General features: G+C 51.1%; 1 protein-coding gene across 3 annotated transcripts in view; it reads right to left on the bottom strand.

The window, feature by feature from the left end:
* Positions 1–1,242: 1,242 nt before the first annotated feature.
* TFEB (transcription factor EB) overlaps positions 1,243–27,041 on the bottom strand; it is a 50,016-nt gene continuing 24,217 nt past the window's right edge. Inside the window, exons 2-10 of one of the 3 annotated variants that reach the window (XM_073320468.1) lie at positions 14,312–14,509; positions 12,394–12,616; positions 12,025–12,279; positions 11,604–11,684; positions 9,767–9,896; positions 9,485–9,541; positions 8,237–8,312; positions 7,412–7,559; positions 1,243–5,481 (exon numbers count right to left, since the gene is read on the bottom strand). In XM_073320468.1, the coding sequence (XP_073176569.1) occupies positions 5,044–5,481; positions 7,412–7,559; positions 8,237–8,312; positions 9,485–9,541; positions 9,767–9,896; positions 11,604–11,684; positions 12,025–12,279; positions 12,394–12,585 (1,377 nt within the window). In that variant the 5' untranslated portion in view covers positions 12,586–12,616; positions 14,312–14,509 and the 3' untranslated portion in view covers positions 1,243–5,043. The remainder of the gene's footprint in view (positions 5,482–7,411; positions 7,560–8,236; positions 8,313–9,484; positions 9,542–9,766; positions 9,897–11,603; positions 11,685–12,024; positions 12,280–12,393; positions 12,617–14,311; positions 14,510–27,041) is intronic. The other 2 variants (XM_073320467.1, XM_073320469.1) reach the window with 2 other exon arrangements.

The following is a 27,041-nucleotide window of genomic DNA, read 5'->3' as shown; positions in this document are numbered from 1 at the left end:
ATTAATCGCACTGTTAAACAATACTAATTGAAATGTATTAAATATTTTTGGATGTTTTTCTACATTTTCAAATATATCGATTTCCATTACAATGCAAAATGTAAAATGTACAGCGATCATTTTATATTATTTGTATTACAAATATTTGCACTGTAAGAATGATAAAAGAAATAGTATTTTTCAATTCATCTCATACAAATACTGTAGTGCAATCTCTATCGCGGAAGTGCAACTTTCAAATGTAGTTTTTTTGATTACATAACTGCACTCAAAAACAACAGTGTAAAACTTTAGAGCCTACAAGTCCACTCAGTCCTACTTCTCGTTCAGCCAATCGCTAAGCGAAACAAGTTTGTTAACATGTATGGGAGATATTGCTGCCCACAACACTTTCATTGCAAATTTGACAAAATGCAAAGAAGATACCAATGTAAAATTTCTAAAGATAGCTAGCACTTGATCCTAGATTAAAGAATCTGAAGTGCCTTCTAAAATCAGAAGGATGGAGGTGTGGAGCATGTTTTCAGAAGTCTTAAAAGAGCAACACTCCGATGCGGAAACTACAGAATCCAAAACACCAAAAAAGAAAATCAACCTTCTGCTAGTGGCATCTGACTCAGATGATGAAAATGAACATGTGTCGGTCCGCACTGCTTTGGATCGTTATCAAGCAGAACCCGTCATCAGCATGGACGCATGTCCTCCGGAACAGTGGCTGAAGCATCAAGGGACATGTGAATCTTTAGCACATCTGGCATGTAAATATCTTGCGACGCCGGCTACAACAGTGCCATGCAAATGCGTGTTCTCACTTTCAGGTGACATTGTAAACAAGAAGCAGGCAGCATTATCTTCTGCAAATGTAAACAAACTTGTTTGTCTGAGCCACTGGCTGAACAAGAAATAGGACTGATTGGACTTGTAGGCTCTAAACCAGGGGCGGCAAACTTTTTGGCCTGAGGGCCACATAGGGTTTCCGAAATTGTATGGACGGCCAATTAGGGGAGACTGTGCCTCCCCAAACAGCCAGGTGTGGCCCAGCCCCTGCCCCCTATCCAACCCCCCCGTTCCCTGATGGCCCCACTCCAGGACCCTTGGTCCCATCCACCCCTCCCTGTCCCCTGACTGCCCTCCACAGCCCCATCCAACCCCTCCTCTCATTCCTGACTGACCCCCCGGGACTCCTGCCCCCGTTCAACCCCAATGTTCCCCACCCTCTGACCGCCCCGACCTCCCCTGCCCTTTATCCAACCCCCTCTGCTCCCTGCCCCCGACCACGCTGCCTGGAGCGCCGATGGCTGGCAGGGCTACAGCCGCACCACCCAGAGCACCAGGACAAGCAGCTGCACCACCCGACTGGAGCCAGCCACGCCACAGTGCAGCACAAAGCACCAGGTCAGCCCGCAGCTCTGCAGCTGCGCTACCCGGAAAGACCTCGCAGTCCCACCGCCCTGAGCATTGCACCGGCAGCGCAGTGAGCTTAGGCTGCGGGTGAGGGGGAACAGCAGGGGAGGGGTTGGGGGCCAGCCTCCCGGGCCAGGATCTCAGGGGCTGGGTAGGAGGGTCCTGCGGGCCGGTTGTGGCCCGCGGGCCATAGTTTGCCCACCTCTGCTCTAAACTAAAGTTTCACATTGTTTTATTTTTGAATGCAGGGTATTTTTTGTGCATAATTATATATTTGTAAGTTCAACTTTCATGCTAAAGAGATTGCACTACAGTACTTGTATTAGGTGAACTGAAAAATACTATTTGTTTTTTACAGTGCAAACATCTGTAATCAAAAATAAATATCAAGTGAGCACTGTACACTTTGTATTCTGTGTGGTAATCCAAATCAATATATTTGAAAATGTTGAAAACATCCACAAATATTTAAAGAAATGGTATTCTGTTATTGTTTAACAGTGCAATTAATTGCATAATTATGCGGTTAAATTTTTTAATCGCTTGACAACCCTAATCATTATTAAAGATTTCCCCATCTTCCCCACATGCCCCTTAGGCTCTTACTGTAGAATACTGTTGTCTATTCTTTTAAATAGAAGTGATCTTCCCCGCCCCACCTCCTCCTCTTCCCCACCCCAATTCCCCTTGCGGCTGTGCCGACATCAACAGCACTGAGAAAGCAGAAAACAATTCAGCTACAAAGCTGTGCAAAGAAACTCTTCGGGGGGTGGAGGGGAGGGATGGACTCTTAGAAGCCAAAGAGCCCTGGCTAAGATTCTGGCAATCGTTACCAATGTACAATCATCCTCCTGCTTCACACCAGGGTGGCTGCCCTGTTACCCAGTCTCTACGCGTGGGCCCAGATACAGGTTTATATTAAGGATCCAAAAGACACGGTATAAAGACCGATTTGCCTTCTGTCTGAAAAGCCCCAGCTCCGAATTATGATGACACGAATGGGGTCAGGAGCCAGTGCTGGTCATTTTGAAGGAGTTCTCGATTCCATTCTTAATGGACCAAACCTTGTTTTGGTCAGGGATGGAAATATCCTCTTCCAATCAGCGAGAACATGGCTTGCGTTGACAGAAACTTGGAAGCAGACATGGAAGCAACTGGGGGCGAGGGGGAAGACGGAGCCACAATGAGGACACAGAACAGCCCTTTGCCGAAACAGTATAATTCCTCACTGTTTCCTTTTGAGCTCAGCAGGGTTAATTTCCGTGGTTTCTAGGACACCACGCCTAGCAAGAGAGATTCCAACCTGAATATGAAGACACAGGAAGTCGAAGAGGGACTTGTTGGAGGGAAGAAGTTGTTTTTAATGTTCCCTGGCAGTTCCTCGTCAAATGGATATTGGTTCTGGGATCAACCTCAAGACAGGGTGGCATGGGTTGGAGGAGCACCTACACGAGAGATTTAGAACACCAGTTTCCCCATATCACTGAGCTCCTCAGTGCTGCCGGAGAACCCTGTAGAACAGAGACCTTGTTCTCCTCCTCTTCAGAGCCAAGCTCACTGAGCCGTGAACTCAGATTCCCCCTCCATCCCTCCCCCCACACCCCACATAACTTTTCCCAGCTTCTATCCATGGCTGGGTTTGTGCTCTTTAAAGGGCAGAAAAATTCCCTCCCATGGATGTTTCAGCAGAAAGCGTTTGGATCCAGATCACTTGACCTCGTGTGGCCATCTTCCACGCGTTCGTGATGACACTGAACACGCTGAGCCAAACCCAGAGGCCCCTTAACTCAGGCAAAGCCTCCCACTGGCCCCAATGGGTGGCTTGCCTGAGTAAAGACTGAGAAAGAAAACAACTCAGTCAGGTCTTTCACTTATTTCACTGGGAGCAGAGGGCACTCAAAGCCTGCCAGGATTTGGCCCACTGAGTGTTTTAACGGAAGACGGGCTCTAAGCTCACCCTGACGATAACAATCAGTTATTTAGGGTGCCTTCCATGAGCTTGATTTGCTAGGTTCAGGCACTGGGGATGCTGGGTGTGAGGGTCCCAATTTGGAGGTTTCAGTGTACAGAGGCGCATTCAAACCCCCTTTCCAGGTGTGGTTCATAGTGGAGGTTCCCCCACACACATGCCTCCACGTCTCAGGTTCAGATTTAGCCCAACGCGATACTCGGTAGTCACAAGTCACTCAGGGCACGTCTAGGGTGCAGATGGGAGTGCGCCTGCCAGCCTGGGCAGGCGAACATGTGCTCGCTCTGCTCCAGCTAGTGCACTAAAAACCAGTGTAAATGGCACGGTAAAGCAGCAATGAGTACAAGCTCGTCTCAACCCCTGGGTCGCGATGCAACCAGCACACTACTGTTCTTAGCTCCTGCTAGTGTGAGCCCAGCTAGCACGTCTGCCTCGGCTGGGAGGCTCGCTCCGGCGAGGTTGACCAGATGTCCTGATTTTATAGGGACAGTCCTGATATTCGGGGCTCTGTCTTATACAGGCGCCCATTACCCCCCACCCCAATTTTTCACACTCGCTCTCTGGTCACCCTCAGGTGCATTTGAAAAAGCCGCCCAAGTGTTTAATAGTGCAAAATGGCCAGCACCATAAAGTGAGGGTGCAAAGCCAGAAGCTGGTGTCCGGAAACACCAGTGTGGGTTTAGTTGCACACTGATGGTTTTGACTGAATATCACTTGGAAGTTTTGGGATTCATCTGAACAGAGTGAGAGGAAGCAGAGATGGGCCCAAAACGGCATCCCAACCCCCTCCACGCTTTTGAGGGTTAGGAACCCACTTCTGAAGTTGGAGGCTCGGTCCCATCTCTCACGGGGCGGAAGTTGAGTGGGACTCAGTAGGTCCACTCTCAAAGCCGGTGCCTTTACAAACCCCGGTGACAAATAAATGAGGCTGTTGCATCCCACTCCTGCTCCCAGCTTTGAAAGTGTCCCTCTGGTATCACTAAATAATTTGTTCAGATTGCCCTCCTCCTCCTCCTCCTCTTCCCCCCTGCAGCCTTCTTACCCAGTGAGCCTTGAGAAACACACCTCCCCTACTCCATGACGACTAGGGACACCACACCCTCCCTTGGGAAAGCTGCACATCCCTGCCCGAAAAGGGAAGGGGAAGCCTAATGCGGGAACATGGTACAAGGCAGCCTCTGCCGACGTCTTCAGAGCAATAGCGCCAGGGCTGGGGAAGACTTTAAGGGAACGTGGGTCACGTGGTGAAGCTTGGCTGGATGCACATTTGCAGCAAGGCGCTCTGAGCGACAAGCCCCCTGTTAGCCTCCGCTGGGACTTGAAGGCTCCTTCTCATACCTGATGGCCTGGCTTCCAGCCTCCACTCCTGCACTGCGTGCGGCTTGTGGGAAGCTTAGCTGAAAGGCAAGGCAGCTGGGCTGTAAATCTAGGGTCATTCCAAGCCAGGGAGCTCCGCTCAGTTCATGGCAAAGCAAGAAAGTTTGCAGATCAAGTTGTAGCAACAAGGGTCTGACTTTCCCAGTGACTGTGACAACGCTTGCATAGAGAAATGTATTTCTACGTAGGCTCAAGTGTGGGTTGGGGTCCTCGTGAGTGGGTGGGGGGGATGTGTGTCTTCACAGACAAGCCTCACTCCTCGTCCTTTCCCCCAGGCTGCGAACGGCTCGTTGTCACAGCATGTCAGCATCCTCCATGCTGAAGCTGCTCCTGCGACTGCTGGCCTTGGAGGCCTCAGGGGACATGGCGGAGAACAAGGGGTCAGAAGCCAGAGGTAACATGGTGTCCTCCATCAGCATCAAGTCCAGCTCCTTCTTGGATAAAGAGGGGAAAGAGACATTGTGGCTGGGGTCCAGCTGGTCGCGGAACCCTCTGGAGCCATCGTCAAAGCTCAGGCCGTGGGTAAAGTCCAGCTGGTAGGGAGACGGAGGTAGCAACGGCAGCTGCTGCTGCGTCTCCTGGTCTGGAGGTAGCTGGGGCTGCTGAGGCTCTATCGACCCGTCCTCTCCAGTCGCTTCTTGCTTCACGACCTGCTGAACTAGTTCTGCCATGTTCACGCCGGAGGGCGAGGCGGCAGGCAGCCCATGGAGGCGCGCCTGCATCTCCAACTCCTGTAGGACAGAGCACACAAACCAGGAGTCCTTATGAGGGGCACCAACACCACCATAACAGGGAGCAGGAGGGAGCCAAGATGGTCTCGCCCCACTAACTGCTCTGTGGGGAACCCTCCCCTAGCCTGAAAGCTGAACTGACACAATCCAGCAGCCAGAAACAATGGGTGAAAGGCACCAGGGTCATGTTAAGGACCAGAGGGTTGACAAAGTGCAGACGCTACAGGCCAAGACTGTCCAAAGCGACTGGTGATTTTGGGCCCCCAACTTGAGATGCCTTCAAGGGGCCTGATTTTCAGACAGGGCTGAGCACCTGCCCCTCTGAAAATCAGGACCGTTTCAGATGTCTTAAGTCAGGCACTTTTGACCACTTTGGCCCTGGCCGCCACCCACTCCAAGAAGGCAAATAAGAACCACGGCTCCCAGAAGCCCTAACAGCATTTTTGTGGTTACTCCCACCTCTCCCCATGGCCACTAAGCATGGTTCATTTCAAATCCTCGAGCAGCTCCACCCCTTTCGAACATCCTTCTCAGGGGACTGAACTGGTGACAAGGCCAGATGGAAAAGGCAGGCAGACAGACAGGGGCCTTGGGAGAGGGGTGAAGAGATTCCAAGAGAGACAGCGGAAGAGAAAGATAGCAAACTACACAAAGACAGGGGATACCCAGGGAAATAAAGAAGGAGGAAGAGGCAAAGAAGAAAACAGCAATTCAAACTTTAATCCATAAAGTCCCCAGTCCCTGCCAGGTTTTCTATTTCGTAGGCTGAATTCCAGTGATCAGCAACCCAAGGATAAGGTGAGGCGGACATTGCAGGCTCAGTGCTTTAGTGCAAGCAGGCTGCTCGCTAACCTACATGAAATCCCTGGCTAAAGCTGGCGTCAGCATCCCTATCCAGGTAGCACCAGGTACCATAAACCCTAGGTCAATCTTTCCAAACCTGGCGGCCTAGTGAGCCTCCTAAATCCACACTGAGGCTCCTAAAAACCTCTCTTTAGGTGCCCAGAGATGGATTTGGAGCCTGCCATTAGCAAATAGGTTTGAAAGTGTTAGCCCAAGTGCCACAGCCTGGGAAGCACAGGCCTCCCCACGGCAGGGACAGCTACAAACACAGCAAGCCTGGCTCCCACGCGAACGCCAAGAGTTGCAAGTGTTCCTTGTTTTGAATGGAAGCACTCCCAAACTAGCTCGTCCCTGCCACTGGTGGGAACCGGTCAGCTGCAAGCGGAGGGCCTGATCTGCAAAGCAGCACTCACAAGTCAATGGAAATGGCCCAGGTGAGGAAGAGGGTAGGCAGGAGCAGGCCCCTAAAGGACCTGCATGTCTGCAATAAGTAAGCTGTGCAAACAGCATTGCTAGGGGCCTGATGCAAAGCCCACTGAAGTCAATGGGAACCTAGCCAGAGACTTCACTAGTTTTGGCCCAGTGTGTGCATGGAGCATCTCAAAGGGGCAGAAATGAATCTCAGGTGATGCCAGTGAGAGTCTGGACGGACTCCATCTAGGTCAATGAAGATGCTCTAATTTCACAGCCTTAAGGGAGAACAGAATCTTGCCCAGACTCCCTGTGAAGGGGCAGGAACAAGATTTGAGCCCCTGAAGGTGTTTTAAGGTACATCTACACCAAGAAAAAAACCCAAAACCTGTGGCACCTAGTCTCAGAGTCCGGGTCAACGGCATCAGACTCGCGGAGCTAAAGATAGCAGTGTAGGTCAGGCTGGAGCCTGCCCTCCAATGCCCTTTCCTGCACAGGGTTTCAGAGCCTAAGACTGCATGGCTACACTGCAATTTTTAGCATGCAGCTCTAGCCACGTGAGCCCAAGTCAACTGACCCAGGTGACCCACGGCCGTGTCGTGGGTCTCTTATTACAGTGTGGATACATCCTCAGGCTGGGTTAGAATGGAGGGACAGGGGGAAGATGGGAACACACCTGGATACGGATCAATAACTGCTTATTCGTCATTTCCAGACGCCGAGAGTGATTCTCCAGATCCCGTGACCTCTGCAGGTCCTTCTGCATCCTCCTGATGTAATCAACCGAGGCCTTCAGGATCGTCCCTTTGTTCCAGCGAACATCTCTAGGGTACCACATGGGAGAAGTCATTACAATCTGTGCTGTTAGCTCCTTCTAACCAACTCCAAGGCCCGGACAAGTTCTAACGAGCACTGCTGTACTGAAATGCCTCTCTGCAAATGTAATGCCCTGAATTACCTCCTGGACACACTCATGTAGGGAATGGCACTGGCCTGGGTCAATACACACACGCCATTATCCCAGCCTCTGAAAACACCAAGCACCAGACTCCTAGGGAATCCGATGTGGGACCAGACACTGACACCCAACCGGCCAGTATCAAAGCAGTTGCCCAGCTGGAAGATCAGATGAAGGAATGAAAATTCTCCATGTGTGAAACAGAATCTGGCTCAGCACTGGAACAACCCGTTACTAGGAAACGGCAGACAATCATCTACATCTAGTCCATCCCTGGCCAGAGCAGGCTTGATCTCCACAGTAAATTTTCAGGTGCCTTGTCCAGTCAAGTTTTACAGGTCAAACAACGGGACTCCCACTGTTTCTCCGGGACGAACACTCAACAGTTGCAATTAGAAAGTTTTCTCCTGATCTACAGAATAAGGTTCATCCCCCAGGGCCACACCATTTGGACCATCCTTAACAATTCCTCTGCCACGCACCATCAAATCCACGTGGGATATGTAAGACAAGGCGACTTGTACCGCTTGCAGTGATACTTACAGATCATTGGCTTTTGGGATCAGCATTCCAAGTTCTTTGATGCGATCGTTGATGTTAAACCTTCGTCTTCTCTCAACTAAAGAGAGGGAAGGGAAAGAGAGAGTTGGAAACTGACCCACGTTTAGGAATTTGGGACCAGCCTCAACTCTCTGCAGCCTGTACCACTCTCAGTCCCCACTGTCCCCAACCTGGATTATGGAAATCACCAAGTTCCCCAGAGAGATTCTCGTCCCTTGTTCTCCTTACCCAGCTTTGGACCGAGGGACTAGGAGAGCCATTCAGAAGCTGGCCTGTCCTCGTCACCCAAACATGCATCCTTCAATTCTGGAGGACTGCAGTTTACATGTGATCGACTTCACAGGCACAGGGCAGTTGGAGGTGGGGTGGCAAAGGTCTAGATGGGGAAACATTCAGTGGGCGAGGGACAGTTTAGAGAGGAGGGTGGGTTGCAAGAGCTGTTGGGAGAGATGGGGTAGTGTAGAGCCATATTGGATGGGAGAGAAGTGGTTGAAGGTAGCATGCGGTGTCATAGGAGGTACTGGGTATGACAAGGGGGCTTGGAGGTGGGGTGGGAGAGACTTAGGATGCTATTTAGCATAGGAAGTTATTGAGACCAAGAGCTTAGCACTATTCAAACAAACAAAGGATGAGACATTTTGATGGAGAAAGAGAACATTAGAGTTACATTAGACATGGTACCAATATCTATGGGATACAAACCCTCATATTTCAGGCCGCAAGCTAGTGGTGAGGGCCTGACAGTGCTCATGAAGAAACTTCCCTCTGAACAGGTTATCCCGTAACTGTCCAGAAGATACTGTCTGATCTTACTTCGATTGTAAGACCTTTGTGGCAAGAACTGTCTCTTTGTTCTATATGTACAGCCCCTAGCGCAATGGGGGCTTGGTCCATGGCTAGGGACCTGAGGCACTACTGCAATAAAAATAAAATAATCACAATAATGAGGTTTCTTTTACTTTCCTCTGAAGCATCTGGGACTGGCCATTGTCAGCCAGGATACTGGGTTAGGTGGAGCTCTGCTCGGAGATGCTGTGGGGATCCCTGTATGCCATGCACAAGAGGTGCGAGGTGGAATGGGCTGTTCAGACAGATGAGCAGGATGAAGGCAGAGTGAAAGGGAAACCAGCGATACAGACAGAGGTGCCTCCAGGAAAAGAATGGGGGTTGGGCTGAAGGGAACTAGGGCAGGAGACCCAGCCATACAGCTAGAATGAACCATCCACTCACTCAGGTTGTGATTGTCCTTCTTCTGACGCTCTTTAGCCAAGGCACGACTCTCGGCATCTACAAGAAAGACCCAAGAGGTCACACCACGCTTGTTACAAAGCCGTGTTTTCTCCCCACCTCTCCCAGCATCACTCAGTACGTAACGTCAAACAGAGTGGGCAGGATTCTGTTTGACCCGCACCCCGCGTAACCCTCGCTACCATCAGTGGCACGAGCATTGATGCAGGATTTGGCCCGACCTGACAGACACGGACACACACATAAGCTGCAGTCAGAACTCACATGCGTTACCTGTCAGGTCTCTCTTCTGAGTGAGGTCGGCAGGGCATGAACTGCTGGTGACAGCCACCAGGGAGGCCGTCAGCTGGGGGTCACCACTATATACATTCATGTGACTGCTGGACATTGGAAGCTGAAAAACAAGGAAGCACATGATTAGTATGGTTCTCATCCAGGAGGAGGAGGAGCAGCGGGAGATGGGATCAGGGAGTTAGAAAGCTGGCTCAGGGCTGGATCTCCAGTAAGATTCCAAATCACAAGGCCTGGCATGAAGGGCACCACAATCTAGGGGCTGAGCATGCAACTGGGAGCTGGAAACTGCTGGTTTCTACTCCCCTGCTCTGCCACTGACTCTCTGTGGGACCTTAGGTGAGTCACTTCACCCCTCTGTGCCTCGGTTTCCCTATGTGCAAAATGAGGACAAGGCTACTGACCTAATTCACGAGGGGCAGGGCAGTGATGGCTTGGACACTGAATCCATCAAGCTGAGATTTTCTAAGGGAGGAATTGACTTTCACTGGGCACTAGGCTCTAACTCCTAGCTCTAACTCTAAGCCCCACTGAAAATCCCAGCTATAAACATTGACAAAGCGCTAAGTAGCCTCATTGCCGCATGATACGTTCTCACGGTGGGACGCTAAGTGATGGAAAGGGAGGAGGGTGTTAAAAATCAATCAATCTTCACCTTGCTATGGTGCCTTCCATCCAGTGACAGAATCTCAAAGCACAATCAAGAAAGCCTCACCATGCACCCTGGGAGTTAGATATCCTTAGCCCTATTTTACAGATGGCAACACTGAGAGGTAAATGGACTCGCTCATGGACGTGCAGTGGCTGAATCAAGAACTGAAACCAAGACTCCCAATTCCCCTGCTCTAATCACCAGACTGCAATCCTCACAGTCAGGCCAAAAGTTCAAGTGATAGCAGCCTGTGCTGGGAGTTCAGGCCTCAAACCCTGCTGAGTTTGCACAATGGGGGACAGTCACGGATCTCTTACGCCCTCCCAGCCCTTTGGGGCTCATTTAAAAGCAGAAGCCTTAAGGAAAGGGCTCGTGGAGTCTCATAGCAGTCAGTCATGCTATTGCACTGCTTTCCCCTCCCCCAGCCCACACACAGCAATGCCAACCGATGTTTACAGTCTCTAGGTCAGGCTGCAGCCAGCTCAGACTAGCACTGGCTGCTGACTTACTAGGCAATAATAATCACTACAACTCTAGGGGCTGGGCAGGGGGAAAGAGGCTCAGCCAGTTTGTACACACCATGACGCATGATTTCCCACTGCCTGCCGGGTGCTGGGCTGACATACAGAGAGCGTGCAGCAAAATCCCAGGTTACGGCCTTGACAGTCAGTAGCAACAATCAATGCAGGGACACCCCAGTTGCCAGCTTCTCTGTTCCAGCCGAACTCCGCTCAGGGCAGGAATTGAGGGGGCAGGTGGTAAAGGTGGCTTCATGCCTCCAGTGAGCCTCCCTATATTTTGAGACCAGCCAAAAGCCTGTCTGACCCCCCAGTGTGAGTTAGAGCAGCCTCAGTAGCTGCTCTAGCTTACACTCTGCTCCCCACAGCCCCGAGGCTAGACCGCACTAGCGTACAGCGGTTACCCTGGCTCTCGGCCATCAATGGAAGGGGCGGAGAGCCACGGACAATCCAGCCCAGAGGGTATGGATAGCACAGTCACCCTCTCCCTGCGGCTACCCTTTGCTGGAAGAGCTCCGTTTCCCCATACCCTCGAGCACATATACTCTAACAGTTCCCTGGCCAGCACATGTCAAATGCAGGCTCCTCCCCTCCCTCCACAGTCAGGATAACAGGCCAGAAGTCAATCAGAGACACTCACGGTGTTGGGCATGTGCATTTCCGGGTTAATATAGCCCAAAACATCATCCAGACGCATGATGTCATCAATGACCTCGTCTATCTGGAAGAGAAAGTTGCATTCTGACAAAGCACACGGCTGGAGATGCAGGGTCACTGGGCAAAAACAAGACAGCTGAGGGTTTCCTCAGTTCCATGGTTTCATTTTTGATGCTATGAGCTGCCTTGTCCATGAAATGCGCTACATCTAGCTAAATATTTATATCCTATGTCCCACCGTGCCTCCTGCTGGGAAATCCCAGCTCTCCGCTCTGCTCCTTATAGTGCCTCCTGCTGAGAGAAGCCAGGACTGGAGAGATCCTGATCACATGCCGCTTTTAAATCCTTCACTTCCTCTCCCCTATTCCATCCTGCTGCTCTATAAAGCCAAGCAATTTCCTTACCTCCCTCTCCGGGTTGGAGCTGATGTTGAGCATGGCCATGGGGCTGTTGGGAGCGCTGTTGCCAGCTGAAGAGGACATGACATGGCCGGGCCGGACGCCCGGGGAGGCAGCCGGGGGAGGCTTTGGAGAGTGCCGGACGGGGCTGATGTGAGAAGCAAACTTATTCCCGTAGGTTTCAGAGATATACTCCTGGACCTTCTTGTCCCGTGACTTCTGCAGATGATACGTGGTGGGGTTCTCCAGGTACGACTGAACCTAAAAATCCACACACCCCCCAGGCAGGGAAAAACTATTAGAGCTCTCAACACGACCAAGACTCCCTCCCCACCCCCCCAAGGAGAGAAGAAAACAAACTAATTTGTACTGTACCTTTAAGACCTCTCCCGGCACAGACGGCGCAGACTGGAATTGGACTGGAGTGTTGATGGCAGGCGTGGGGGCCAGCGGCATCTGCTGCTGCATGTAATGCATCACCGCTTGCTGCTGCAGCCGCTCCCTCTGCTCCTCCTGCTGTGCTTGCTCCCGCATAAGCTGCATCCGCAGGCCGATGCGCGACGCCATGGCGCTCGCGTGGGGCGGGTCACGGCTTCTCCTGAGAGACATGGGATGGGTTGGACCATAGCAAAGGCTGCAACAGGATTAAGTCAAGCCCGAGGGCCCTGGCTCTAATGGCAGCACTGTTGGGGAGTGCCCGCCACCTCGCTATCTCAACATGCTTCATGTGGGGAGGGTCAGTAACGTTATCCCCATTTTACAGATGGGGAAACAGAGGCACAGGGTGGCAAAGGGGCTTGCCCGTGGCCACACAGAGTATTTTCTCTGTATGACAGCTGCATCCACAGCCAAGTGACCTCTACCACCAGTGGCCTCCCAGCCAATATCAGGGCCCCAGCATGCCGTAAGGATGGCAAGACCAGTCCTACCAAGGCAGCACCAGCCTGTGATTATTTCCTGGGCGATCACTCTGAAAAGCATGATATAAGGGTTAACTATGAGGTGATTAGGTGCCGTACGTACATGTAATGAAGTCCCTGCCTGGAAGAGCTTACAATCGAAATACAGAAGGCAAAGAAAGGATTATTATCCCTGCTTTATACCTGGGGAACTGCAGCACAGAAAGGCTGAGTGACCTGCAGCCAGCCTGTGGTCGTGCAGAGAACTGAAGCGTGGGAAGTCAGTTCTCTAACCAGTAAGTCAAACTGCCTCCCCGAGTCAGGGAAAGACCCTCTGACTCCCAGTCAACACCGAGCAGAACAGGGCTTTGATCTTTGGGCCCCACCACAAAAATAGCCACAGCAATAAACCAACCCCCAAAAGAAGGATACACAAAAAAGCCATCAACCGTTTCCCATGACAGCTTCAAAGACTTCATCTTTCCACCTTCGGCCACTGATCTGGAATGACCCACTGCAGGCACTCGGAAAAAATAATCATCCCTAGCTCTTATCTGGCACTTTTCATCGGGAGAGCTCAAAGCACTTTATAAAGGAGGTCACTGAACAGATGGGAAAACCGAGGCACTAGGCAAGGATGAGACTTTGCCCAAACTCACCCAGCAGGCCAGTGGTAGAGTTGGAAATAGAACCAAGTCTCCTGAGTCCTCGTCCAGTCCTCTAACCACTAGGCCATGCTGCACACTCCCCATTCATTGAGCCAAACCCCTTTCCCAGGCATGCTGCCATATCAAGGGACTAAAGGCACAACACTCTGTTAGGGAAGGGGGCAAGATGAGTTTCCAGTGATTCAGGCCTGATGTTCTCCACCCCACAGACCTCAGTAGGCCATCTTCTGCTGAGGGACTGGAAATTCAGCCAAGATTTTCAAAAATAGGGGGTCTAAAATGGGGTGCCCTGGTCGATGTTTTGGCACCTAGATAAGCAAGGCCTGATTTTCAGGAATTCCAGGTACCAGAAGGTCCTGTGGGTATAGCAGTTGCACACAGCCATGTATCTAATTGGAGCCAAGGAGCCTCAGTTCAGGCCCCTCCATTTCTTTTCAATCTTCGCCTTCGTCTCTCTGGTCCTGCTGTGCCTGGACTAGCTGCTGTCCCTGCTCTGGGAGAGGAAATGATTCAGGTCTGGACCCTGCCTGTACTCGGATGCCAGGCTCTTTCATGACAAACTTGCTCTGCCTTGCTGTCAAACCAGGGCCAGTTGGCAGAAGGAGAGAGAGCTCCTAAATCAGTGCCAGAGCCCGATAAGAGGGAGAGAAAGCAGGTGGGTGAGGAAAACCAGCAATGCATGGAATCTGTGCAGTGAGGCAAATCCAGACCCCAGCGCTCACTGACCTTTATGTGCTGGTTTCTCCTGGAAGCTGGAAATCGATGCCCTGGATTGAGGCACTTCCCAGCTCTGAGACAAGGGACCAGTCAGGGTTCCAGACATTCTGCCACCCACCCAGACCCAAGACTGCCTCTTATTTCCATGGAGAGCTTCCAGGTGATGTCTCTATTGCTACAAGAGAAACCCAAGGGCCAGGAACCCAGCTGTGGACAGAGATGGGAGCACAAAGGGAAAGCCAAGAGAATAGGCCAGATAGAGAAGAAAGAGGGTAATAGCCAGTTAGTTATTCCTGAATTTCAAGGGAAATCCCACTGATGTGCTGCTGGTGGGAGCCAAAAGAAAGATCTGTGAAGAGAAAGAACATGTTAAAAAAAAAAAAAAAAAAAAGAGACAGCCAGAGAGAGAAAGAGGAAGAAAGAAAAGAGCCTTGCACAGGAAGTGGAATGACATGGTTTAACTGTCTCTTAACTTACCTAGCATGACCCACACCCAGTCTCCCTTGTCCCCTAAACCTATAGGTGCTCCCCATAGCCTGGTGGTGGGGAGACTGTCAGGAGTCATTAAACCCAAAGCCAGAGTGAAACCTTAACACTCGAACAATGCAAACAATGCCCCTTCTGTCCCACGAGCCTGCATGCAAGAGTCTGGAGGCGAGAGAAGCAGCACGAGGTGACGGAGAGCGACGCAGCCAGACACAGACAGGGCTCTTGTTTGTCCATACAAAGGGGATGGGAGCCCATTCAGGTGCAGTGAAGCAGCGCTAAAGAAGCCTGCAGAGACGAGGGGGCTCCAGAGGGAGCCGCCCTACCTGGGACATACTGTTTCTGAAGTACTGAGTGTTACGGACTCATCCATCCTGCGAGGCAGGTACAGCTCAGTGTCATGATGCCCCTTTTTACAGATGGGGACAGGGAGTCAGTGCGAATAGAACCCAGGAGTCCTGACTTGTGACCGTCTGCTCTATCCCCTGGACAAGTGTTGCCCAAATGATGGGTCGCAGGAAGGTTCTAAGTGGGTCACCACATCTAGGGCCAGATTAACCCATCACAGGTCCTTTGCCTAAGCAAACACACACTTCCCCTGGCCCGAGGCAGAAGGGAGTTCCTGCAGGGGTGGGGTGAGCCCACCATGAGCCCAGAGCTGGGCCCAGCCCTGCGGGATAGGAGCTGCTTGGTCAGTACAGGCAAGGCTCACGGGGGTTAGGGTTGCAGTGCCGGGGCAGAGGGTGCATATCCATAATGGTGGGTCGCAAAAATAAATAAGACAAAATGCAGTTGGCGATTCACCTTAGGAAAAGGTTTGGGAACCACCCGCCCATGCAGACTGTGGAACTGAACCCAGGGGTCTTGGCTCCCGGTCCACTACTCTAATTGCTAGCTCACACTGGGATAGCCCATCATCCGTAACTTGGGGAAGATGGCAGGTGGTTCAAAGCAGAATTTTTTCTCCAGACTGCTGTGTCTGAAGACATGTGGGGGGGGAAGGAGAGAGATTCGAGATGAAGAAGGCAGGAGGTACACAATTCAGCAGCAGGAGCAGTGAATCTGGCAATGCAGGGAAGGGATGTTTCCTTGTATATTTAGGGAACTGAGAGTGATCAGGGGGACCGGGTTACCTTTCCCACTCAGTCAAGACATGCCACTCCCATGAATTGTGACACTACAAAGTGTCCTACAGAGGTCAATCCAGAGCAGAAAAGTGCAGCAGGGGGAGAGGACTTGTCTAACTCCCATCCCGCACAGTCCTGTTAGCGATTCACTTCTGACCCTTGCCTCTCTCTCTCTTCTCCAAGGTTTGCACACTCAAACACCTGGGAACCCATGATGTTGATAAACAAGGAAGCAAGAGGAAGGATGATCTTGTGTTTAAGGCACAGGCCTCAGAACCAAGACTCCTGAGCTCCATCCGTGGCTTTCGGACCATGAGCAAGTCCCCTAAGTTCTCTGCGTCTCAGTCTCCCTGTTTGCAAAGCGAGGCTATTGTTACCTATCTGATGTGGAAGGTGTGGGGTACATGGAGACACTGTCTGAACAGATATATTGTTTTTAAATACCATACCTTTACCCCCCAATACATACACACACGCACACACAGACACAAACCAGTCAACAGATCTGGATAATAATCCAGTCTAGAGGCCCAGACAATGACTTACATTTACTGAGTGTTTTTTCATTCAGAAAGGTCCCAAAGCATTTTAATATTCTAGTGGGTGGGATCACCTCAAAACTGGGCTCAGGATGGAAACTGCCTCATCCCTTTCACTACAGAGTTGCTGCTGTATTAGCAATCAATTCTTACACCACTAAAATGCAGTCACCTCTGAGGCAAAATACAGGGTGCTGTTTAAGTATGCCCAATAACAGCACTGCATTTGGGAGAAAATGGGTCCAGTGAAAACTGCAAAGAGTATTCATGGAGGCAGGATGCAATTAGCTCAAAGGGAATTTGTCCAAGAGACCAGCGCTAACATCACAACACTTGCAAAAAGAGCCAAACATGCCCCAGGGGCGATAGGGCACTGGACTACAAATCAAGAGACAGTGGGACATTCTCAGCGACGTCAAGGCCCTTCTGTGCTACTCTGCCAGCATAAAGGGGCTTTAAGTGTGTGGAAAGGGCCCCTGAGAAAAGACACTGCACGCCCAAGTGTGAGTTAGTGAAAGGGGCTCCATATGGTGGACGCTGCTCCCAGCCCCTGGCATGGGGGTCAGAGGCATGGGCCGAGTGTACTGTGCTATAATTATTCTTTGCTTCCCGTGGTCTGTATGGGACTGGGCAGATCCGTGCACGGTTCCAGAATCCAGGCAGCGCAGAAGTGGCTTAAACCCCCCTTCCCTCCAGCATGAAAATGGAGTAACTGAGAATCAAGTTCTAGGGCCTGGGCCTGGCACAGCCACTGACTTATGGTGTGACCTCAGCCAGGCAAGTCACAGCCCCACTTCGTGCCTCAGTGTCTCCCACTGGTAAAATAGGAACAATGATACTGACCCACTGTTATAAGAAACCCGAGATCTATGGGGGAAGAGAGAGATGCATCATCATCATCATCTATCCTTGGCTCTTATATGGCCCTCAGCGGGGCAGTATCTGAGCACCTCAGAATCTTTTTTTTAAAGCATTTCTCCTCACAACCCTCCGTGAGGCAGGGCAGTGCAGATGGGTAAACTGAAGCACAGAGATGCTAGGTGACTTGCCCAAACTCTCACAGGAATTTCCTGTGGCAGAGGAGAAAACAGAACCCAGGTCTCCCAAGTCCCAGTTCAGTACCCTAACCACTGGGCCATCCTTCCTCTCTCATGACCTACAGGTGGGCAGGGCCTGAGTCTTACATATCAGGCAAAAGACACAGTCCAAGAGTTTCAGAAGCGCAATGGCTCTCAACCTTTCCATACTACTATAATCATTTCAGAAGTCTGCTTGGTCTTGCCTACCCCCAAGTTTCACCCCACTTAAAAATTACGTGCTTACAAAATCAGACATAAAAATACAAAAAGGGTCACAGCACGCTAGTGCTGAAAAATTACTTATTCTTATTTTTACCATGTAGTTATAAAACAAATCGACTGGAATATAAATATTGTACTTACATTGCAGTGTATAGTATACAGAGCAGTATAAACAAGTCATTGTCTGTAGGAAATTTTAGCTTGTACTGACTTCACTAGTGCTTTTTATGTAGCCTGTTGTAAAACTAGGCAAATATCTAGATGAATTGGTGTACCCCCTGGCAGACCTCTGCCTACCTCTGGTTGAGAACCAGCACTAGAGCTTTGGGGGGGCCCAACTTGAGACCTCTTAAAGGGGCCTGATTATCAGACAGCGCTGAACCCCCTCTGCCCCTTTACGGTGTCTCTAACTAGGCATCCAAAAGCACAACTCAGTTTGAAAAATCGAGGCCAAGGTCCATAGGGAAAAAAAAAAATCGCACCAGCTAGTAGCTTATTTGGTCTTTTTTCCATTCATTCCAGGGCACAACCTGTGCCAGCTTGATACCAATTTTTAAAGAGGGAACAAAGAACAATGAGGGTAAAGACCCTCTTTGTAAGTTAACTCACATCCTCTACCAAAAGGAATGAGGAAATATTTAAAGGGGAAACATAGAAGCCAAACAACCCGGGTTTACTTAGGAATAAATGTAGCCAGAAAAATCTGAAGGGTTTTTCCTATTTAAACAAAATACATAACGTTAGACAGAAGAGATGTGGTGGATACAATATATCTGGATTTCAATGAGGCATCTGATGCACAGTGCCACGCGATACCCTAAGGGGGAAATTAAATCAAGCTGGCTTGGACAGAAATACGATTACATGGATCAAAAGCTGGCTATTGAACGGCAAGAGGAAGGTAATTAATTATACGTGGTGGCTCATCTCACTGGGAGGGGGAGTGGTGAGAGGTGCCCATGGGGTCCCACTGGGAGGGGTATTAAGTGTCATTTTGGTTAGATGACTTTTGCAAACTAGCTAGAAGACACAGCAGAGGACATGGTGAAATGTGTAAGATGATGCTAAGCCTTGAGGCGAAGGAGAGTCAAGGGAAGTGCAGAAATAAACGCCACAGGGATGGAGAGATGATAGAGTGGCCTGGAACTAATAAAATGAGGCTGACTGTGGACACGTCCCAGCTAATGCAAGTGACGAGTAATAATCATAAACATCAAGTGTCCAGTGAGAGGAAAAGCCTTATAAAGCAGCAATGACAACAAATCGTATGTGCCCATATTGGAGGCACCCAAAAGCACTTTGTAAACGGTCTTGAAATTGCTTCTCTATTAAACAGCAGCTGTTTAAAAGCCACTCCGCAACTCTACACAGCCAGGAGACCAAGTGAAAATGAAACCCTGAACTGGAGGAGCACATTTCATGAATATACCCGGGGCACGCTTTGGCAGTGAAGTGGTTAATAATCCCTTCCACTGAGGACAGGGTGGCTTGGGGAGGCTGAGTGGAGAACAGCTGTGCAGGTGAGGGATTTCAAATCCAGCCCTTGTGAAGCTGCTTGCTCAACTTTGTGATGAGAGTAGGCCTCGGTCCATTTCCTTGCAAACCGGTATCCGCAGCACAGAACCCACCAGCACTCGCTAGCAGCAACCAGGCCAAGGACTGCCTGGACCAGAGAGGCCCAACTCCCTTCTCACATGCACAGGTGGTCCCCTTGTGTCAGGGAATAGGAGGAGTTAGAGCAGCCATTGGAGGCTCTGAATTTGCATCCCCAGCTCATGTCCAAGGCCAGCAGGGGCTGGAAGTGCCCAAAGAGGGGGAAGCTGTAGGGACAAACCTAGAGATGGGCAGGATGGGAGAGGGAGGAGTAGGAAATGAAAGCACAGAACGGGTCTCAGCCTAGGGCATTGAGTAAGCTCTGCTTCCGCTCCAGGATGAGTCTGCCTCTCTCTGCCGAAACAGAGGCCCGGTCCTACAGGATGCCGGTAGCCCACTCTGGGCCCTTCAGAGTCAGAACAGGCTATCTGCTGGGGAGGAGGGGGTCATGTGATGTGCGCCGAGCCATGACCACCCATCTCAAATTACAACACAGGCTTGTCCCTGACAGTCACTGTAAACCAGAACCTGCTTCCCTTCCTGCCCCAGGCAGAGGCTGTATGTCGCTGCAGCCCAAAGTCTACACTCCCACGGGAGCAGATCCAGGCAGTGCAGACAGAATGATGGCATCCGTCCCCCATGCCCAGCAACGTGGCCATCCATCCAGTCCAGACCCTGCTTTCAGCGACGCTGATGTAAATGTGGAATAGCTGCGCTGACTTCAGTGGAGTTACTCCAGATTCATGGCATCGCAACAGAGCACAATGCGGCCCCTCTCCATCCAGGGTCTCACATGGCCCCTTCGTCGCCATAGTAGCAGAGCCCCCAGCAACGTTTGCCTCCTCACACTGCCACGTGATGCCCAAGGGAGCCGCTCTTCCTGACTCCAGGTTTCTGGTCAGGTTTGCATTTCTCCCTCCTTGCTGATGCAACCAAGAGATGAAAGAGAGAGAGGACAAGGGGGGGGGGGAAATGAACTCTGTCAGGTGCCGAGTGCCTTTACGTCCCTTTGGGGGGCTGATGGTACTCAGTGCCTTTCAGGATCCAGCTTGGGATTGCCATGAAAGCATCTGAAATATCGGCAGATCAAAGACAACTGGAAGCACTGGGGAGTCTACACAGAAACATGCACGGGCACAGGCGATCAATGCACAGATGAGCAGGTAGCATGGCGGTTACCTCACACCACTGTAAAATATGCTAGGGGACAGGAAAACCATCCATTGCGTATCTTGACTGAGAACCTTATTTACATGCTGGAATAGCCCGGAGTCAGCCATCAATGCCTAGCAGTCGGTGTAGTTGGGCCAGGGCTGACCCCTATGCTTAGGCAAGTCGTGCCTTGAACGATGTTGATAAGAATGCTGTAGCTTGGCATGACTGGATTGCATACGCCAAGTAAATAAACAGAGTTTAAGCCCAGAAGAGACCACCAGATCCACCAGTCTGACCTCCTGCATATCACAGGCCATCCACCCTTCCCCCCACCCCCAAGTGCAAGCTGGGGTTTGCATCTAGTGAGCTAACCAGGTATGGATCTTGATTAGCTCAGTGGGTGCAAACTCCTGCATATCCGTCTTGACACCTAAGAGGTCACCATCATTGTTCATTATTTCTCCGCCAGCAGCGCCTAGAGGCCCTATACTAAGGTCAGAGCCGCATTGTGCTGGGGGCTGTACTTCCGCAGAGCAAACAGGCAGCCCCGGCCCCAAAGAGCTAATAAAATGAGGCTGACTGTGGACACTTCAGAGCTTGCACTCTACATACAAGATAAGAGACAACAAGCAAGAGTCAAACAATGATGATTTAGTTGGGGTTGGTCCTGCTTTGAGCAGGGGATTGGACTAGATGACCTACTGAGGTCTCCTCCAACCCTGATATTCTATGATTCTATGACTGTGATCGCTGGCCACTGGTCTCTCAGTGGGGCTGTCTGTGAGCACAGAGACGGCCTAGGACAACCAAGAAATCTGCACCACACAGTGCCTCCCTCCTTCCCCTAACTGTGAACTTGCTTTACAAGAAACAGGGGGTGGCGGTGAGCAGAGAATTCTGCTATTTCCCCTTAGGAAATTCCTCAGCCAATCACCTGAAGAGAGGGAGAGGTGAGGGTGAGGGGAAAAGGGAAGCCAAAGTGAGGGCAGGCCCCTGATGCGAAATGGGGAGGGGGAAATTAGGCCTGTTTTAAAATAGCCCAGCCGGTTCTGCTTGGCTTCACCCTCGGTAATGCTCAGCAGCTTCTGCTTTCGCTCTGACTCACCCGCAGTGTGGGGGGAGGCTAACAGGTCTGACAGAAGGAGAATGAAAACCACTGGAGTCACAAGGGCCATGAAAACTGAAGGCAGCAAGCTCAGCCTGGAGAACGGCCACCAGACTGGGCTCTCATGAACAATCCTGAACTAAGCGGGGGGAAAGGGGGGGTCTTTCCCAGGGTGCTGCAGGATGTGGTGCTGGTGATTCACTAGGGGGCGCTCTTCCCTCCGAGAGTGAACCAAACCACTGGCCCATAGCAGTGCTTTCTTTCAGGCCAGACGCACAAGTGAGGTCCCCGCGAGCTGTGGACCATTAAAGATTCTTGTGATTCTTTGCAAGATGAGAGGCATTAGCCTCAGGGTCATCCAGTAACATCCAGAGCAAGTACCGTCTGGCTCCCTACATTCCTCAGAGAGAGACCTGTAAATCTGGCACAAAACCAGTCTATGTAACCTCTGCTACACCTTGCATCTTGTACCGCCCTCGATCATGAGATCTCAGCCCCTGAGGATCATGAATAGGTGCTAGGGTAATGCAACATGCGGCTAAATGGGAACGGGATCCCAGGAAAATGGAAAAGCAGGCCCCATTAGGGAACCCACTAACTTAGAACAGAAAGTCTCCTGGCAGGGACACTGCGTGCATAGAGCACCCAGCACAATGGGGTCCCGATCCTGACTGGGGACTCGGAGTGCTATCGTAATCCAAAAGGTATTGGTCAGATCCTCTGATGGAGACAGTTGGCATAGTCCCATTGGTTTTGCCATTTATGCCAGCTGGGGGCCTGGCCCAGACGGATGCAGGATACAGAGATAAGAGAGAGATTAGATCTAGAGACAAATAGCCATGGACAAACTAGATCGAAGTATAGAGAGACAAGGTAGATTACAGCTCAGACCATTCTCAGGTGCCAGCTCTCACCCAGCCACCTTGCCCCATTCACTCCACCACTCCAGCCAAATTCCCCACTTCTGTAACCCCTTCCCTATCTCTATTAGCTCCACCTCTCCCTGCAGCTACCATGTGATACCAGAGGGCAGAGCCCATGCCCATCTCATTGACTGGCTCCTACCCCGGAGCAGGAAACAAGTGACTCGCAGAGGTGCAGGCCCCTGGCAAGGCGGAGAGAAAAAGGGCCCTTCCTCGTGCAAGGTCTCGCCTGCACTACCGTAACCGCATCCTAGTCTAAATCCAGATTAAACCTGGACAAGGGCCAGGGGGAGGGCCCATCCCGGTTAGACAGGGCCTGACATGACTCTAAGCAAATGCGCCTCCCAACCAAGCCAAGTCCCCAACAGAAAGGCACCACTTGGCTGCTCTGTCTCGGGCAGGAGCCCCCAGGCCCGTCCTCGGGGCTGGTAAGGTGCATCAGCAGTTAGCCAGCAAGGCAGCCCTGCCAATGGGATTGGGTTTCCTTCCAGCCCTGCGACCGGAGCACCTGTTCCCACTGGCCCCACTTGGAACAGTGCCTCCTGTCAGTCACAGGGAGGTAAGGGCAGAGGACTCGCAAAACAAAAGAGGGGAATGGGGGGAGGGGGGAATGCAGGCAGGAAGGAGAGAGTGAGTGTCTAGGCAACGGAGGAGAGAAAGGAATAGAAGAAGAAAATAGAGAGAAGGGAGGGGACAAAAGAGAACAAATGGGGAGTGGAGAAGGAAAGAAAGGAAGAGAAAAAGGAGGAAGAGAACAGAATTTCTTTGCCCTTTGCCCCAGAATCCAGGACAGGATCATCTGAAACAGAGCTCTGGACACCCACCCCAGAAGCCACCCTCCCTGCTGGAAGCTCAGGGCAGGAGGCTCCAGCAAGCTGGGCAGTTTCTCCACCACCCTGGCAAGGATCATGTTCTCAGATTACACTGGGTCTCAGTGACCCCGGGCTGGTGCTGCTGACCTGGGGCTGAGAATCGGAGAGGAAGGAACTCAGAGGGGTCAGCCTCCAGGAGTCCTGTGGCTGCCCCAGGGTGAGAGAGCTGGGGAAGCTCTAAAGGCTGTGGGCTCCAGGGGCAGAGAAGAGAGTGGAGGAGGAGAGGCAGGGACCCACCATGCTTCTGGGAGAGATGCTTTCTCCCTGCAGCAGCATCTGCCACTGCACTGCTGGAGCCCGAATGGCACAAATGGGGAGCTGCGACCAAAGCAAACAGCCCAGGTGCCTTCTATAAATCACTCAGCTCGTGCTGTGCCCCTGGATGACCCTTCCCTGGGTTCCAGGCTTCTATTTAGGAAGACATTGGATTTCATGTCAACAGTGGGGCGAGGGAGAGGCAGCCAGGGCTGGAAGGAGGTCATATGAGGGCCCCCAAGAACACTCACCCACACAGTGGTAGAGGTACCTGGGGCTGGATCAACCAGTACCACTCCCCTCCCCATTATCAGGTACCTCTGGCCCCAGGATGGGAGACCACTTTAAAGGGAGGGGAAGGCTGACAATGCTGCTTACAGGGAAACATTCTTCCTGGTGCCTTTAACTTACCACCAAACACATTCTTGGTTACACGGCAGGCACTAAGGGGTTAACACCCTATTCCTGTCCTGTTAGGGTCACTACCTGTGGGTTGGTCCTTACAGTCACTGATCTGTCCCATACTGGCAGGGCAATTCTATTACCGGACATACACCCACACCCATGCGGTCTGTGAACTTTGCTAGATAGCATGTGTTGCTATGTCTGGTCTGACCCCACGCCAGACACAGGATAACTTCCCCTTTCCCCTAGCTTCACTGCATCTCTTGCACCACGATGAATTATTATTTATTGTGGGTATTACAACAGCACCTAGGAATGGAAGAAGAAAATAGAGAGAAGGGAGAGAGTCAGGGGCCAGGAGCCCATCATGCAGGTGTACGGTCTGTGTTTCACAGAAGACCAGATCCTCAGCGGATGTAGATTCTAGTCAATCGAGCAATGCCGATTTACACCTGGTGATGAGACAGCACAAGCAGCTTTCAATAGGGGTGGGGGATTTGCATCAGATTCTGCAGATTACCTCACAGCTGTCCCAGCCAGACTGCATTCGAGCTGTTTCACAGGGCTCAGCCTCACAGGCGTCCGGTAGGTAGCCTATGCCTCAGGGAAGCATGGAGTCATGCAGAGGGCAAGCAGTAGGGACGGGAGATGGAGAGGTCTGGTCAGCTGTGGGGCTGGAATACCTGCACTGGAGTCCTGTTGGGATCTCGAAAGCTGGAGTCTTGTTCACTCACCCCTACAGACACTGTGCAGCCTGCGAACGGTGACCAGAGGGTGGATCCTAAACTCAGATGGATTAGGGAGCAGCAGGGAGGCAGAGGGTCCAGAGCAGCATGGGCAGTGGAGGATGACGGGAAGCAGGCGCAGAGCGGTAAGGGAGACGGAGGAGGAAAAGAGTCCTGACCAGCAGTAGTGGGCCAAATGTGCACTAGGAACTCGACACCCAGGGCCTGGTCCCTAACTACGCTGCTGAGGGCTGGTATCTTAACCCCTTGCATCAGGGTGCTAGATGTCCCCGAGCTAAAGGGCTGCTCACTCCCCGACGCAGTCTCCAATGGCATCCATGAATTTGCTCCCTGCCTGGGGGATGGAGTGGCCCACTCAGAAGCGATGCTCTGCAGCCGACGTGCTCTGCGTCCCAACCCCACTGGCTAGAGCTCAGGCTAACAAAGGCACTGTGTGTGCAGCCTTGAGCTACAAACGGGAGCCTCGCAGAGCCACAGCTGGGGGGTCAAGCCAGGAATTCGACAGTGCAGAGAGCTGCTCCTCCCCGGCATGCAGGGCCTGTATCGGCCACATCGGGGTGGGGGCTGGCTGATTCCTACCTCACGCTAACAGAGTGCTGATCACCCACTGGGTGCCAGCCACGGACCAAGAGAGGAAGATTAGTTCCCTGCAGAATCTGGGGTATAGTCCTTGCCTGAGCCAAGGTGCAGGGAGGCTGCGGTTATCACCTGTTGGGGAATTTCCACGTTGACACCATGATGGCATTTGCCCTCCGGCAGGTGGTTAGTCTCTAAGGTGCCACAAGTACTCCTTCTCTTTTTAGGAACACCACGCTGGGCCAACAGAGTTATGGCAGGAGAGAATCTGACTTCTTTCTCCGATTCTCCTCACTTACCCCGACCCTAATGTGGTTACTCCAGATTTACACAGGGATAATTTAAAGGACAATCAGACTCAGGCCCATTGCATTTAAAATCCATTAATCCAAAAGGATCCCAGTGAGCTTAACAAGTTGATCTTTAAATTCTACATGGGGTCTCCTCACTTACCACTCGAATGCAGCTGTCTCTGGGGTGGAAGGCTGCAACTCTTAAACAGCGCACACAAGGGAAGGTTTATATAATATCTGTATGGTTCTGAATTTGGATTCAGATCCAAATTTAGCACTTTAGGACCTATTTCCAGAGTAAAGAGAAAAGAAAACACACAAAAAGCAACAGCTTGGATTTATATAGCATGGATCACAGTTGGAGATCAGCTACACTAAGGGTCAGTTTTTCTAAAGAGCTGTGCTCCCATTTAGGTAGCATAATAAATGACCATATTTTCCAAAAGACACAGCATATTTAAGTGCTAAGCCCTTTGGAAAACCTGGCCCCAGTCCTGGGTGCTGAGCACTTGTAAATCTGGCCTTCAGCTCTTTGGAAAATCTAGGGTATACGGACACTAGAAACACGACAGCAGCACAGCTGCAGCATAGATACTTACTACAGCGATGGAAGGGATTCGTCCACGGATGTAGTAAATCCACCTCTCCTAGCAACGTCCACACTGGGTTCTATGGCGGCTTAATTATATCGCACAGGGCGTGAAATTTTTCGCAGCCCTGAGCAATGTAGCTAAGCCAACCTAACTTTGTAGTGTAGACCAGCCCCTAATCTTACAGGTTTGCAGGACCATGCCTTAAGTTTGTGAAGTGCTCTGGGATCCTTTGGGGGAAAGTTGCTGTGTAGACATAAACTACTAGACTTAATTCCAATCTCATCCATTTTATACCAGAGTAAATGAGACAATCACGCCCACTATGATTTGTGGGGAGAGGAAGTTTGTAGCATGGGAGCTCACAGCTTATTTCGGATATCCACAGTAAATTAAATTAATGGACTGAAATACAACGGCTGGTGCCAGAATGAAGAATTAAGCTTCCTTAAAAGTATCTCACTGTTATTTACTGACGCACATTTTGTTGATGGATCTTTTTCATTTTCACTGGGGTCGTAATCTTATTGTTCTCTCATTTGCACCAGTGTCCATCTGGAGTAATTCCACCAAGAACAGAACTGGTGTAACCAAGGACAGAACTGGAACCCGTCTATGAGCGGTTTTATCCAGCGCACATCACCATGGGACGAAAGCCCACAGGGTCTGATTCCCCACCTGAGCTGTCACTTGCACCTGTGCAAAGTGAATACAAAGTAGGTACGAAAACGTTACCAGTGGTGAGAGTGGAAGGCTGTGCTTTGGGAGGACTT

Source organism: Lepidochelys kempii, chromosome 21, assembly GCF_965140265.1.
Source record: "Lepidochelys kempii isolate rLepKem1 chromosome 21, rLepKem1.hap2, whole genome shotgun sequence".
Classification (NCBI taxonomy): Eukaryota; Metazoa; Chordata; order Testudines; family Cheloniidae; genus Lepidochelys; species Lepidochelys kempii.
This window is presented reverse-complemented; position numbering and strand designations above follow the sequence as displayed.